The following is a 14,902-nucleotide window of genomic DNA, read 5'->3' as shown; positions in this document are numbered from 1 at the left end:
TGCTAATATTCCTGATTCCAGAAGTTTACAATTTGCTGAAATGGGCTTCTTAGACCCAAGGAACTCTAAGGCTTCTCTGGAGGCTGACGTCTGCTCTGTTAGTCCCTATGTCTCTGCACTGGGTTACATGGAGCATTCAAGTCCACTTGGGTCCCCTTTGCCTCCACAGGTCTCCTTATCTTCCTGCCTCTGTGTCAGCCAAGAGCTCATCTTCTGCGGCTGCACAGATGGGATAGTCCGCATCTTCCAGGCCCACAGCCTGCAGTACCTCGCGAACCTGCCCAAACCACACTACCTTGGGGTGGACGTGGCCCAGGGCCTGGAGCCCAGGTACTGCCCTGCAGAGGGTGGGAGAGGGGCCCACCCAAAGTCTGTCTGCTGACATCCGTTCGTGCTTCCAGCTTAACGTACCCACCTGGCCAGCCCTGGGCTGGAAGGATAGAGTTAGAGCGAGGCAGCAAAATCTCTGCCACCATGAAGTCTGCGGTCTAGTGAGGGAGCTTGATGATAAACAAGTATACAAACAAGGTCGTTTCAGATAGCCCTAAGTGCTCTGGTGACATAAACCAGGAACTCAGGAAGGAAAGTGCCTGGCGGTGGGGCTGTGTTGCTTGGGAGCCAGAGGAGGTGTCTCTGGTGAGGAGGAGCCAGCTATGTGGAGAGGTGGGTCCTAACAGCAAGTATAAAGACCTGATGGGCAAAACGCCCTGGGCTTGGCATGTTGCGTGAACAGCTAGGGGCTGCATGGCTGGAGTGCGCCAGGGGAGGATGTTAGGAGACAGGTCTGAACATTGATGGAGGCTGGCAGGGGGAGCTTTGTAGTCTTTTCTGAGGTCAGTGGGTAGCCACTGGAGATTTCAGGCATTGGAGTTAGTTATATGGTCGGCCTTAAGCATTAGAGCCCTCTGGCTGCCATGTTGAGAGTGGGTGGAAGGGCTGAGCTATGGTGTAAGGCTGTTGGGGGGAGGGGCCACCTAACCAGGGGGTGCTGGGTGCCTGGGGTTGCCTCTTTGTAGACCGCCAGACACTACCTCCTGGGTACATTTTCCGAGTGACCCCCAGTGCTGTGTTGCGGTGGCCAGGCCACCCAGCTCTGCCACCTTCGCTGTGTGTGCTTTAGTTTCCTCATCTGTGAAATATAGTACCTACCGCTCGTGGAGACTTTGGGAATTCAGTGTAGCTAAAGCTCTCAGATCGGCCCGTAGTAAGTGCTCAGTAAACTGTAGCCTTTGCAGGGAGGCCCCAGGCCAGGTGACAACTCCCCAGTCCCCCTGGCATAGGGATTTTTGGTCATGTGCTGATGGGGCTAATGAGAAAGAACTAAGGTACGTGCCCATCATTCTTCCATGCTCAAAGAGAGGATGGAGCTTGGGTGGGTGAAATGAGGGGAGGTGAAAATTCAGATGTTCTCAGGGGCCAGGCAGAAGCTTCCAGTTTACAACCTCTGTACTAGAAGCAAAAGCAAAGGAAGAAGGAGGGGGAAGAGAGTAGAGTTGGAGTGGGAGATGAACCACCCCAGTTATCATAAGGGATGGCATTGCCAGGCAAGAGGCAGATCGAGTGTCACCAGAGGCAGCTGTCACTACTCACACTGACATTGATGGTGACTGATGACCATGTGGCCTTGTTAGCTTCCTCTTCCGCAGGAAGGCAGAAGCAGTCTACCCGGATACAGTGGCACTGACCTTCGACCCCATCCATCAGTGGCTGTCTTGCGTGTATAAGGACCACAGCATCTACATCTGGGATGTCAAAGACATCAACAAAGTAGGCAAGATGTGGTCAGAGCTCTTCCACAGCTCCTACGTCTGGAACGTGGAGGTGAGCCCCTCTTTTCCTACCTCTGCCCCTGCTCAGCTCCCATCCGGGGCTCAGCTGGGAAAAGCTTCTGCAGTTCGGGGAACCCATTCAGCCCTTCCTTCACAAGATATTCATGGCCCCAGCTTGGTCCCGGATGCTGTTCTAGGTGCTGGGGACACAGCTGGGAAGGAAACTGACAAAAGTCCTGCCCTGCTGGAGCTCACATTTGGGTGGGAGAGTAAACTCACACACATCATCAGTAACAGCCAAGCGGCACTACCTCTGCAAAGACAAAACAGTGTAGGGGAAAAGGGACCAAGGGTGCTGTTCTAGAGAGGAGACTGATCAGGGAAGGCCTCTCTGAGGACGTGAGAGTGAAGCAGAGACCTGCAGGAGGTGAGGGGCAGAGGCAGGCAGCCATGGGGAGAACAGCGGCAGGGGCGTGTGGACCTCGGAGAACTAGCTGTGGAGGGCCGCTTGTGTAGCTGAGTGCTTTGTCAAGTGTTGAAGTTTTCGGAGAATGAATCTTTGGGGTGTTTTCATTCTCTAAAGCTGTTCTGTTTTCCTTGCAAATAAGACAACTGGTGGGGGAAATAATTGTATTCTACCTCCCCCTGCCCCTGAAAATTTCTTACTGCTAGGAGCATTTGTCCTGGAGAAATTATGTTTTCAGTGGCCCAATTCAGAATTGGGAGAAATAACTTGATCCTTTTGAATAAGCATTATTCAGCCCTTGACTGCTTGAATCCATCTGCTCTCATGGATCTGACGTTTCTGCTGATAGCACTTTACTCACTTAACAAGAATGTTTTTGAAATAACTTTAAAATTTTATATATAAATATATTCTCTTTGGAAAAAAAAAAAAGGTGAAATATTATAAAGCTAAAGTCTATTTTGATCACCTCCCCACCCCCCAATCCTGCTCTTTCTCACCCTCACCTTTGTTATTAGTTTATTATGTGTTCTTTCAGTTCATTTCCTTTGCATCTGCCTGTTATTTATATATATATCTGTCTCCTCAACAAAAATATCTGTGGGTGCATCATTTTATCAGTTCTGGAAAGAACAGCCAGTACAATTTAAAAATTGCCTCTACCTGATTCTTTCTCTTCTTCTGCAACTCCCAATGTCCTAACTCTCTATCCTTCATATTTTTTTTTTTAAATAACCCAGATCTAGAAAACCACATGAAGGAAATGTACAATTTATTGATTATTGTTAGCAGCTGTTGATGCTCAATGCCTAGATCCATTTATTCCTTGGGGGTTGCAGTATGGTGATATTCTAATTCTATCATTTCTTTTTATTAGTTGGACTACTTATATGAAGAAACACTTCCCCTCATCTACCATTTGGTCACCCAGTGGTACACTTCATATAGGAAAGGCAGGATAAATGCTTGATTCTTTCCCTTTATTTACCAGTTTTCAAGATAATGAATTGGTTCCCTGTCCTCTAAAGGTAACTAGTTGTTTTTATTTAATATCATTATATATTCATATATGTAAATATATTGGATATATTTTAATCCATTGCAATTATTAACATTATTGAAGCTCAGATTGTCCCATCTTTGACTATTAGGAGCCTCTCCAAGTTGGCTCCTGAGTCCTTTGGACATGACCCTAGTAGTCTTTCTTTGGGAGCTACCTTGCTATTTGAGATGACAAGATGTTCCAGCCTCATCTTGTACATTTCCTATCCCAGACCTAGGCCATTTCTTAAAGAAGCCCAGAGTTCTGTTTTCAGTTTGAATTGGTGTTTCAAATTCACAGTCTAAGTGCTGGGGATGCTCATAGGTATTGGATTGATGCTTTTGGAAAGCTAAAGATGTGGGGGATGATGGAATTAGAATATCCCCGTTAATCATTTACTTATTCCCACATTATAGGTACAACAGTCTAAGAATGACCATTACTCAATTTTGAAAAGAGTTAAAACAGTTTTTTTGCATATGTTCTTTCCATTCTCCCTCAATTTTTTAAAATAATTATACTACATCTACGTGATCTGATCATGTAGCCGTTATATACCATATTCTCTCCCTTATGACCCCATTTATTTAGGGGGATGTAAATGTACATACATATTATGGTAAAATACACATAGCATAAAATTTGCCATTTAAACCATTTTATTTTATTTTATTTTATTTTTGGGAGTGTGTGCGCGCACACATACATGCGCAGGTTGGGGGGAAGGGGCAGAGGGAGAGGAAGAGCGAGAATCTTAAGCAGACTCCAAGCTCAGTGCAGAGCCTGACTCAGGGCTCCATCTCACGACCCTGAGAGCATGACCTGAGCTGAAATCAAGAGTCAGACACTTCACTGACTGAGCCACCCAGGCACGCGCCTAAATCATTTTAAAACATACAACTCAGTGGCATTTAGTACCTTCATAATGCTGCACAACCATCCCTACTATATAGTTCTGGAACTTTTTCATCACCCCAAAAGGAAACTCTGTACCCGTTAAGCAATCACTCCCTATTCCCACTCTCTCAGCCCTAATCTGCTTTCTATCACTGGATTTGCCTGTCCTGAATATTTCATACAAATGGAATAATAGAATATGTGGACTTCGTGTCTGGCTTCTTTCTCTTAGTATATTTTCAAGGTTTATCCATGTTGTAACATGTTTCAGTTCTTCTTTCCTTTTTAAGGTTGATTAATATTCCATTGTGTGGATATACCACATTTTATTCATATGTTCATCAGTTGGTGGACATTTGTGTTGTTTCCACCTTTTGGCTATTAGGAATAGTGCTGCTCTGAATGTTCATGTACGAGCTTTGTTTGAATATCTGTGTTCAGTTCTTTCGGGTATATACCCATGAGCAGAATTGCTGGGTCATAATGGTAATTCTGTTTAGCCTTTCGAGGAGCCACTAAACTTTTCCAAAGCTGTACCATTTTACATTCCTCTTTTTTTCTTTGTAAGCAATTTCTGCACCCCAATGTGGGGCTTGAACTCACAACCTTGAATCAAGAGTCGCACACTTCCAACTGAGCCAGCCAGGCGCCCCTCACCATTTTACATTCCCACCAGTGATGTATGAGGATTCCAATTTCTCTGCATCCTTATCAACACTAGTTTTATGTTTTTTGCCTTTAAATTATAGCCATCTTAGTGTTTGTGAAGTGGTACTGTGTTGTGGTTTTGACTTGCATTTCCCTAATGGTTAATGATGTTGTTGAGCATCTTTTCATGTACCAGTTGGTAATTTGTATATCTTTGGAGAAATGCCTATTCAAATTTTTTGCCCATTTTTTACTTCGGTTGTTTGTCTTTTTGCTGTTGAATTGTAAGAATTCTTTATGTATTCTGGATACTAACCCTTATTAGATATATGCTTTGCAGATATTTTCTCTCATTCTTTGTTATCTTTTCACTTTTTTTTTGGATGGTATCCTTTTTTTTTTTTTTTTTTTTAAAGAAATTTTTTTTTTAATTTTTTTTTTAAGACTTTATTTATTTGCGAGAGAGACGATGAGAGACAGAGAGCATGAGAGGGAGGAGGGTCAGAGGGAGAAGCAGACTCCCTGCCGAGCAGGGAGCCCGATGCCGGACTCGATCCCGGGACTCCAGGATCATGACCTGAGCCGAAGGCAGTCGCTTAACCGACTGAGCCACCCAGGCGCCCTGGATGGTATCCTTTGATGTGCAAAGGTTTTTAATTTTGATGAAGTCTGATTTATCTGTTTTTCTTTTGTTGCTTGTATCTTTGGTGTCATAGCTAACAAACCATTGCCAAATCCACAATGATGAAGATTTACTTTTCTTTTAAGAGTTTTATTGTTTTAGGGGCGCCTGGTGGCTCAGTTAGTTAAGTGTGTCCAACTCTTGATCTTAGCACAAGTCTTGATGTCAGGGTCATGAGTTCAGGCCCCGTGTTGGGCTCCACAATGGGTGTGGAGCCTACTTAAAAAAAAAAGTTTTATTGTTTTAGCTCTTTCATTTAGGTCTTTGATCTCTCTTAATTTTTGTATATACTTGAAGCAGGGGTCCAACTTCATTATTTTGCATGTGAATATATAGTTCAAGCACCATTTATTGAACAAACTATTCATTCCCCATTGGATAACCTTGGCACACTTGTTGAAAATCAATTCACCATAGATGTATGGGTTTAATTTTGTACTCTCAATTATATTCCATTGATGTAGGTCTATCTTTATGCCAGGAGCACATTTTTTTGATTACTGTAGCTTTGTAGTAAATTTTGAAATTAGGAAGTATGTTTCCTACAACTTTGTTCTTTATCAATATTCATTTGACTACTTGGGGTCCCTTACAATTCATATGAATTTTAGGATCGCCTTTTCCATTTCTGGGGCGAGGGGAAAGACTGTTTATCTCCATTGTAATCTTTATTTTCTTCTTCCTGCCAGCTTTTGGTTTAGTTTGCTCTTGTTTCTAGTTCTTAGGGTGAGACCTTATTGATTTGAGATCTTTTTTTTTTCTTTAAGATTTATTTTTTTTATTTTGAGAGACAGAGAGTGAGTGCGGTGGGTGGGGGCAGAAGGAGAGAGAATCCCAAGCAGACTGCGCTGATTGCAGAGCTCACGTGGGGCTCCATCCCATGACTCCAAGATCACAACCTGAGCCAAAACCAAGAGTTAGACACTTAACCAACTGTACCACCCAGACACCCCTGAGATCTTTTTTTTCTAATTTTTTTTTTTAATTTATTTGAGAGAGAGCATGAGCAGGGGGAGGGGCAGAGAGAGAAGCAGACTCCCTGCTGACCAGAGAGCCCGACTTGGGGCTCCATCCCAGAACCCTGGGATCATGACCTGAGCCGAATGTAGACACTTAACCGACTGAGCCACCCAGGCACCTCAGTCTTCTTTTTTTAATGTAGGCATTTACAGCTATAAATTTCCCTCCGAGCATTGCTTTTGCTGCATGCCATAATTTTGGTATATTGTGTTTTCATTTTCATTTGTCTCAGAGTATTTTCTAATTTCTCTTTGATTTCTTCTTTAACCCATTGATTGTGTAAGAGTGTATGGTTTAATATTCATGTATTTGTTAAGTCTCCAAATTTCCTTCTGTTATTTGTAATTTCATTCCAATTGTGGTTGGAGAAGATTGTATGATAACAGTCTTTAAAAATGTATTGACTTGTTTTGTTACCTAATGTGTGGTCTATTCTGGAGAAAGCTCCATGTTCACTTGAGAAGAATGTGGATTTTGCTGTTAATTGGGTGGCATATTCTTTATATATCTGTTAGTCTGTTTGGTTTATGGTGTTTTTCCAGTCCTCTGTTTCCTTATTGATAATCTCTCTAGATCTGTCTTTTATTGAAAATGGAATGTTGAAGTCTCCAACTGTTACGAAACTGTATTTCCAATTCTATCAGTTTTTGCTTCATGTATTTTGGTTCTTTGTTGTTATGTGTATGTTTGTATTTGTTATATGTTCTTTTTTTTAAAGATTTTATTTATTTATTTGGGGGGGGCACGAGCAGGGGGAGGGCCAGAGGCAGAGGAGAAGCAGACTCCCCGCTGAGCAGGGAGCCCAATGTGGGACTCGATCCCAGGACCCTGAGCCGACGGCAGATGCTTATCCAACTGAGCCACCCAAGCGCCCTTTGTTACATATTCTTGATGATTGACCCCTTATCAATATATAATGCCCTACTTTGTCACTTGTAACAGTTTTTGATTTAAAATCTATTTTGTCTGATAGTACTATATACATACAACGTTCTCTTCTAGTTACTAATTGTATGGAATATCTTTTTCTATACCTTCACTTTCACTCTGTATGTGTCTGGATACAAAGTACCCTCTAATGGATAACAGATAATGGATCTTTTTTTTTTTTAAGATTTTATTTATTTATTTATTTATTTGTTCAGGGAGAGAGCTCAAGCAGGGGAAGAGGAAGAGGGAGAATCTCAGGCCAACTTCATACCAAGCACAGAGCCCAATGCAGGGCTCGATCTCATAACCCTGAGATCATGACCTGAGCCAAAATCAGGAGTGGGACACTCAACTGATTGAGCCACCCAGGCGCCCCGTAGTGGATTTTTTTTTATACATTTTGCCAGTAATTTCCTTTTGATTAGAGTTTAATCCAGCTACATTTAAAGTAATTACTCATAAGATAGGATTTTTAGATTAAAAATCTATGCTGCTGCTATTATCATCTTCTCAGAACCCAGTGTTTTGTATTTTGAAATCCCTTTATATGTTATCTCTTTCACTCTCTGAGATGCATTTTGTTTCTAGAAATAGTTCTATTTTGTTCTTTTTCAGCTTTGCTTGGTTATTCTTCATAGTTTATGGCTGGCCACTCATACTTTTACTTTTGTCAAAGTTCTTCTATTTCTTTAAACATATTAAACATAGTTATTTTATATTCTGTCTAATAATGTCAGTGTTTGAAGCTGGACTATTGTTTCTGCTGCTTCTTGCTCATGGTACCTTGTTTCCTTTTGTGCTTAGTGATTTTTGACTGAGCTGAACCATTTGCCTTGGAAATTGATGTTTGGGGATGTTTCGTGACCTGGGCTGAAGACGGTGCATGGACAATATATAGTAGCATTTGGGGTCCTTTTTTTCTTGTTTATTTTTAACATAGAAGACATTACATTATGCCTATTTATCTGCAACATACTTTTTTTTTTTCCACCAAAATGCAATAGAATATCACAATGCTGTCATTGAAATGGTTGTAATGAATTGCCCTTTGCCTTATTCTCTGGGAACTATAGGTGTATCCTGAGTTTGAAGATCAGAGAGCTTGTCTGCCATCAGGAACTTTTCTTACTTGTTCCTCAGACAATACCATCCGCTTTTGGAATGTGGATAACAGCCCTGACTCTCACTGGCAGAAAAATATCTTCAGTAACGTGAGTGGCTTAATTGTGAACCATATTTTAGGAGGAACAGAGGCGTCCTTTAATCTAGGATATAGGGGCAAGAGAGAGTCTTGTGGACCTTGGTATTAAGCTTCACTGGGGGCAGGAACCAGGAAGCACTCTGTGTCTCCCTCTCTCTTGCTTCTCTCTTTTCCTTCTTTTTCTTTCTGAGGTAGCATGGCCTATCCTTCCTGTTTCTCTCTGCCAGTCAACTCCTGCTCTCTGGGTATGTGTCAACACAGCTACTCCGGGCAACCTGACACATTCAAAAGAAATGAAGTTCCCTAAGTCTTGAGCCAGAGCTCCCTGGAAGGACCAAACCAGGGAGGGGCTTCCCCTGTCTAGCTCGCTGCCACACTGTGAAGTCTTGGGTGAGGGTACTGGCAGGACCCAAAGGGAGCCGTGATGGGAGGGTAGGGAGAAAATACCTTGCTGAAGAAATGGTTGCTAATGCTAGGTCAGTGAGGGAGCGTCTCTTAGGAGCTGAGACGTGACTCATGCATTCATTTAACCTGCAGATGCTTATTAAGATCTCTGCTAGGTGCTGTGCTACCTGCTGGGGACACATCAATGCCTAAGACAGACCCTCCTCCTGCTCTTGTGGCTCCCACAGTCTAGTAAGGAGAGGCAGACAGGCAGTGAACCAGTAACTATACAAATTACGATATAATCATTTTTAAAGATTTTATTTCTTTATTTGGGAGAGAGAGAAAGAACAGGCAGGGGAGGGGCAGAGGGAGAAACAGACTCCCACTGAGCAGGGAGCCTGACATGGGGCTCGATCCCAGGAGCCTGGGATCATGACCTGAGCCGAAGGCAGACGCTCAACCAACTGAACCACCCAGACACCCCATAAATAATAATTTTTTTAAAGATTTATTTATTTGAGAGAGGGAAGGAGTGGGGAGAGGGGCTGAGTGTGCAGCCCAATGCAGGGCTCAATCTCACAACCCTGAGATCATGACCTGAGCCGAAATCAAGAGCTGGATGCTTAACCGACTGAGCCACCCAGGCACCCCTATGATAGAATCATAAGCATGATAAGCACCATGAAAGAAAATTGGAAGTGCTGGTAGGATATATAACAGTCATCTGATTTTATCTGTGGTGTCAGGGGCAGCTTCCTAGAGGAGGAGACAACTGAGCTGAGATATGGAGGATTGGAATGAGTAAAAAGGGGAGGGGAGAGTGTCCTATGCCAAGGGAATAGCCTGTGCAAAGTCCCTGAGGTAGGAAAGAGTTCGGTGAGTTGGAAAACCTGAGCAGTCAGTGTGGCTGGAGCAGAAAAGGCCCTTAATGCAGGGTGTGTATAGCAGGTGCCCCTTCCCCCCCCCACCCCCAACCCAGTACTACCATCTTCTCTTCCACACCTGTAATATACATGTTATATTTGGCTGCATAGAATAGAAAAACCCAAAACAAGAGATGAAAATTTGGTTTTCTGACTCATGAAAATAGTCTGGAGATAACCAGTCCAAGCTGTTTTGGTAGCTGCAGGAGGCCCTTAGAGACCCAAGAGCCTTCAGCTCTCCACTCTGCCCTTTTGGAGTAGCTCTTGTCCTTGTCATCCAATATGGCTGCTGGAGCTCCAGGGAGCAGGACAAAGGAAAAGGGAGCAGAAGGGTTCTCATTTGTTTTACATCTCATTGACCAGAATTTATTCCCAGAGCCTCACCTAGCTGCAAGGGAGGCTAGGAAACAGTTATTCTGAGTAGGGAAGGTTAAATCTGGAGTTCTGTTACTAATGAAGAATGGGAGGTGGGCTATTGGGAGACAGAACTGCAGAGGTGCTTCACACCTTCCCAGAGCACTGACCTCAGCCCTCTCCTTCCTGCAGACCCTGCTGAAGGTAGTGTATGTAGAGAATGACATCCAGCACCTGCAGGACATGTCCCACTTCCCAGACCGGGGCAGTGAGAATGGGACACCTATGGACGTGAAGGCTGGGGTGCGAGTCATGCAGGTCAGTCCTGATGGCCAACACTTGGCTTCAGGCGACCGAAGTGGAAATCTGAGGCAAGTGAGGCCTGGCGGGTGACTAATGTACGCTTCCCAGCTCAGGCTTGGGTCCTGAGGGTGGTGGGAAGGAGCCCTGGCCTGGGCACCTCCACTTCCCCACTGGGAATGAGGGACTGTGAATGGCAGTCTGGAAACCAGCCATCCCTGAGAACCGAAGCTGAGAAGTATCTTCCAGAGGGCTGAGATAGGGGAGGTCCCAGGACCTCAGCAGCTGGGGCTTGTGAACGGTGCCTGCGTGGTAGACAGGCAAGCTTGCGTTCTAGGGTAGGGTGACACTTTTACCAGCCAGGTGACACCAGTGCTGAATAGTCAGGTTGCCGGCTGGAGCGTGGGGGGCCCTGGTGGCACTGGGAGGGGGGCTGGGAGGATGGGACATTTGAGGGCGCAGGCTGTTTACCCACACTATGGAGGTTTTTTTAAGATGTTTCTGGCGCAGTAGGTGCTGACAGAATATGAGCGCTCTCACAGGGACCAGGTTTACGTTGACGAATGACAGCTGTGACCACCTGGGTGCTGAGGCTGTTGAGGAAGGGAAGGGATGGGGGAGCATGGGCTCCATCTTAAAGGGGCAGCTCCCACACAGTAGCGGGATCGCAGGCTCCACTGTCCGATGTCCCCATTGTCCAAGAAGAGTGAAGTGCATGGTTTTTCGTGAAATTCTATGGTTTTTAAATGGTGGCAACTGTTTTGACACCAGTCACTGTGTGAGGCAGCCCGATGTGTCCGTGGGCTGCGCACACTGACAGCGTTCTGTTGTGCGAGGTGAGACCAGTCACGAGCTAACTCGGGCATAGCACTCGTCCCCAGCTGGCCACCCGCCTGCCGCCGTGCACACCAACCGACTTAGCCCTTTCCCCCACCCTCTGATGGGAGTGCTGGTATTAGCTCCATTTCCAGATGGGTTAACTGAGGCAGGAGAGGCCAGTGGCTAAGCTAAGATCACACAGGAAGAGTGGAGGACCTGAGATGACTGTCTCTTATATCATCCTAGATGGCCTGTTGGTTGGTTGATTTTATTTGGAGAGAATGAGGAAATTTAGATTTGAGAGTCTTTAAGAATGGGAAATTGGAATCAAGTACTCCTCACCCATAGGTCCTATCCTTGAGTATGCCCTCTGACCCTTGGTCCCTCCCCCACCCCCAGGGATCTCCTCTGACACAGCCCTGCCCTAACTCCTGTTCCCCCAGAGGACTGTCCTAGACCTGCTCCAGGGAGCCATAAGGGGCTGGGTGCCCACTTGGATGGCCCAGGCTTGGCACTGCCGCCTTTAAGGTAGCAGGTTTCTAGGTGAGAAGAATGGTTGGGCATCTCTAGACTAGTTGGCCAGGACAGAAAGTTCCCCATGTTGCCTCACTGGCAGAGCACCTAGAGCTGAGGGGTGGGGGCACGGGCAGGGTACAATGGACAGTGTGTGTCTCCCAGGATCCACGAGCTGCACTTCATGGATGAGCTGGTCAAGGTGGAGGCCCATGATGCTGAGGTGCTGTGCCTGGAGTACTCCAAGCCTGAGACAGGTAGACCTATGCGGGGTGGCAGGGGGAAGGCAGGGGAGCAGCCCCCCTGGCAGAGCCACAGAGACGGGGAGTTGATGTCTGGTGGGGCTGTGAGTGACAGCTGCAAGTCCTATGTTTAGTAAGTGCCCCTGTCTCTGGGCCCTGAGACCAGCGTAGCTGGGACTCTAGAATGCAAGACTCTGGCAGGCAGGACTGGGCTGGACTTGCTCTGGTTCCCAGTGTCCTGAAAAGCACTCAGGTTAAAAAGGTGAGTGTTGAATGAGAGAATGTATGGATAGATCAACAGTTAAATATCATATCGTATATCAAATAATATCAAACATATTATTTTGAAAAAGTTTGATGCCTACAGAAACATTGCAAGAGTATTAGAATAAATACCCACGTTCTCTTCACCCAGATTCCTCAGGTTTTTTTCTTTTAAATTCTTTCTGACCCTATGACTGTGTGTATGACTTTATGTGCTTCCACATCTCCACTTCTGTCTCCATGTTTGTGCACGCATGTGTACATATGCTCGCATTAATAAAATACTAGCATATACAATTTTTTTTTAGTAATTTTTGTAAACTTTTTTTTTAAGATTTTATTTATTTATTTGACAGAGACACAGCGAGAGAGGGAACACAAGCAGGGGGGAGTAGGAGAGGGAGAAGCAGGCCTCTTGTGGAGCAGGGAGCCCGATGCGGGGCTCGATCCCAGGACCCTGGGATCATGACCTGAGCCGAAGGCAGACACTTAACGACTGAGCCACCCAGGTGCCCCTAGCATATACATTTCTTTTGCTGACTTGTTAGAGAATAAGTCGACGGTATGACCTTTCACTCTTCATTGGGTCTGTGAGGACATCCATTTACATGACCACGTGCACTTATCAAATGTGGAAGTTTCACTTTTTCTTGTACTGTACTCTCTTTTTTGTGGTTCTTATTCCCATTTTGCCAGCTGTCCCAATATTGTCCTCTGTAGCACCTTTGTTTTTCCAGTCCGGAAACTCAACTCTTTAAATCACCTTTTTTCTGGAACATTTCCACAGCCTTAATTTGTCTTTATGACTTGGCTTTCTGCAGAGTATAGACCAGTCATTTTATAGAATTTCCTTCCATTTGAGTTTGTCTGTTTTCCTCATGATTTCATGCCCCTGATACATTTTTGGCAGGAATAGAACTTAGGTGGAGTCATGTCCTGATAGGTAAGCAATCTTTCCCATGCTCTTTCCTCCTCCTTCGTTTCCCCGCACCCTCTGGCCCACCAGTTTTTCTTGAGATCTCTCTTCGTTCAGTCCATCCTTCCTGAGCTCCCGTCTGCCTCAGGTCATGTGTTCGCCCTCAGACATGCCAGGCGACCAGGGTAAGCGCTGTCTGAGGGGACGCCCTGGCAGAAGGAGGTGCGGCAGCGGGCCGCCAGTAGGACCGGGTCGAGACCCCAGCCAGAGCTCAGAGAGTGAGGGAACGGTGTTCCGGGGAGGCTGGGAAGTTGGCAGGGCTTCGTGGCATGCCTAAGAGTCGGACTTGGCAGGAAGGAGTTCTGGGCTCTGCTAGGACGGCTGCTGTGGGCACAGGTGGCAGAGTGCCCGTGTGCACCTCAAGGTTCATCCACTGAACTGGTGGCATGGGGTGGGAAATGCCAGGGTTTGGGGGGCTCTGGGGAAAGACTACAGAGAGCTGAGGGAATGGCCCCTTTCTGGGTTTGGGGCAAGTTGGCTGCAGGTATAGAACCAAAGACCCCTTCTTCAAGGCCTGGAAAGCTCAGTCATGTTGCCATCTGGGAGGCCAAGTCATCAAGTGGCCTCCTGGGAACTCAGGGTTACTCTGTCCACTCACAGGGCTGACCTTGCTGGCCTCGGCCAGTCGGGACCGACTGATCCACGTGCTGAACGTGGAGAAGAACTACAACCTGGAGCAGACCCTGGACGACCACTCCTCCTCCATCACGGCCATCAAGTTTGCTGGTGAGCCCCTTCCTGCTTGCTCCACCTTGTTTGGTGCGCTCCTTTGGCAACAAGTAACAGCAAAACTCCCTTTAGCTTAAACAAAAAAGGGAAAAGCAAGTTGTGGATTCAGGCCCAGCTGGATCCCAAGGTTGATGATTTTTTTTTTCCCCTTATCAAGACTCCCTCTGTCAGCTGCACCTTTCTGCGGTGGGCGACATCTTGGTTATCATTGTGCCACTGGAAGGAGATTTCCCCTCTTTCTGTCAGTTTTGGCAGAAATCGAGTGCTGACTTCCCTTGTGCTGGCTTGAGGCACCTGCCCTTTTCAGAACGGTTATGGGTGCCAGGGCTTTGGGTGTTTTCTTGGGCCAGGTCTGACTCTTGTGCCCCCAGCCCACACCTCCCTCTGCCTCTGATCCAGGAGGACTGAAATTAGGTGAATGTTGTTCCCCAAAAGGAAATCGGGGTGCCAGTCCTGCGAGAGGGCAGGGTGGACACTGATGACCTTGACAGAAAAATAGGTGACCGTGAAAATTGCTGGAAGCTAATTCTGTGCTGGCAAGGATCCTTGCACTGCAATTTGCCCCTTCCTTACCCCACTTACAGCTAGAGTCACACAGCCAGGAGGTGCAGGCTTAGGATCTTGCCTCGGGATGCCCTGCAAAGCCCACACTTAACGAGGAAATCAAAGGGATTTCCTCTAGACTTGAAAGATTCAGCATGGAGGTCCTTGGCCCTAAAGGATTCTGAGGGGAGGGGAGG

At 45.9% G+C, this 14,902-nt stretch overlaps 1 protein-coding gene across 2 annotated transcripts in view; it reads left to right on the top strand.

Annotated features, from left to right (window-relative positions):
* The window catches only part of WDR62 (WD repeat domain 62), a 41,838-nt gene that overhangs the window by 11,008 nt on the left and 15,928 nt on the right, over positions 1–14,902 (top strand). For both annotated transcript variants that reach the window (XM_021700791.1, XM_021700793.1), the window contains exons 8-13: positions 170–330; positions 1,632–1,821; positions 8,528–8,665; positions 10,512–10,690; positions 12,117–12,208; positions 14,034–14,159. In XM_021700791.1, coding sequence (XP_021556466.1) covers positions 170–330; positions 1,632–1,821; positions 8,528–8,665; positions 10,512–10,690; positions 12,117–12,208; positions 14,034–14,159 — 886 coding nt within the window. The remainder of the gene's footprint in view (positions 1–169; positions 331–1,631; positions 1,822–8,527; positions 8,666–10,511; positions 10,691–12,116; positions 12,209–14,033; positions 14,160–14,902) is intronic.

The sequence above is a fragment of the Neomonachus schauinslandi genome, chromosome 16, assembly GCF_002201575.2.
Source record: "Neomonachus schauinslandi chromosome 16, ASM220157v2, whole genome shotgun sequence".
Classification (NCBI taxonomy): Eukaryota; Metazoa; Chordata; class Mammalia; order Carnivora; family Phocidae; genus Neomonachus; species Neomonachus schauinslandi.
The sequence above is the reverse complement of the archived record's forward strand: the minus strand, read 5'-3'. Positions and strand labels throughout refer to the sequence as shown.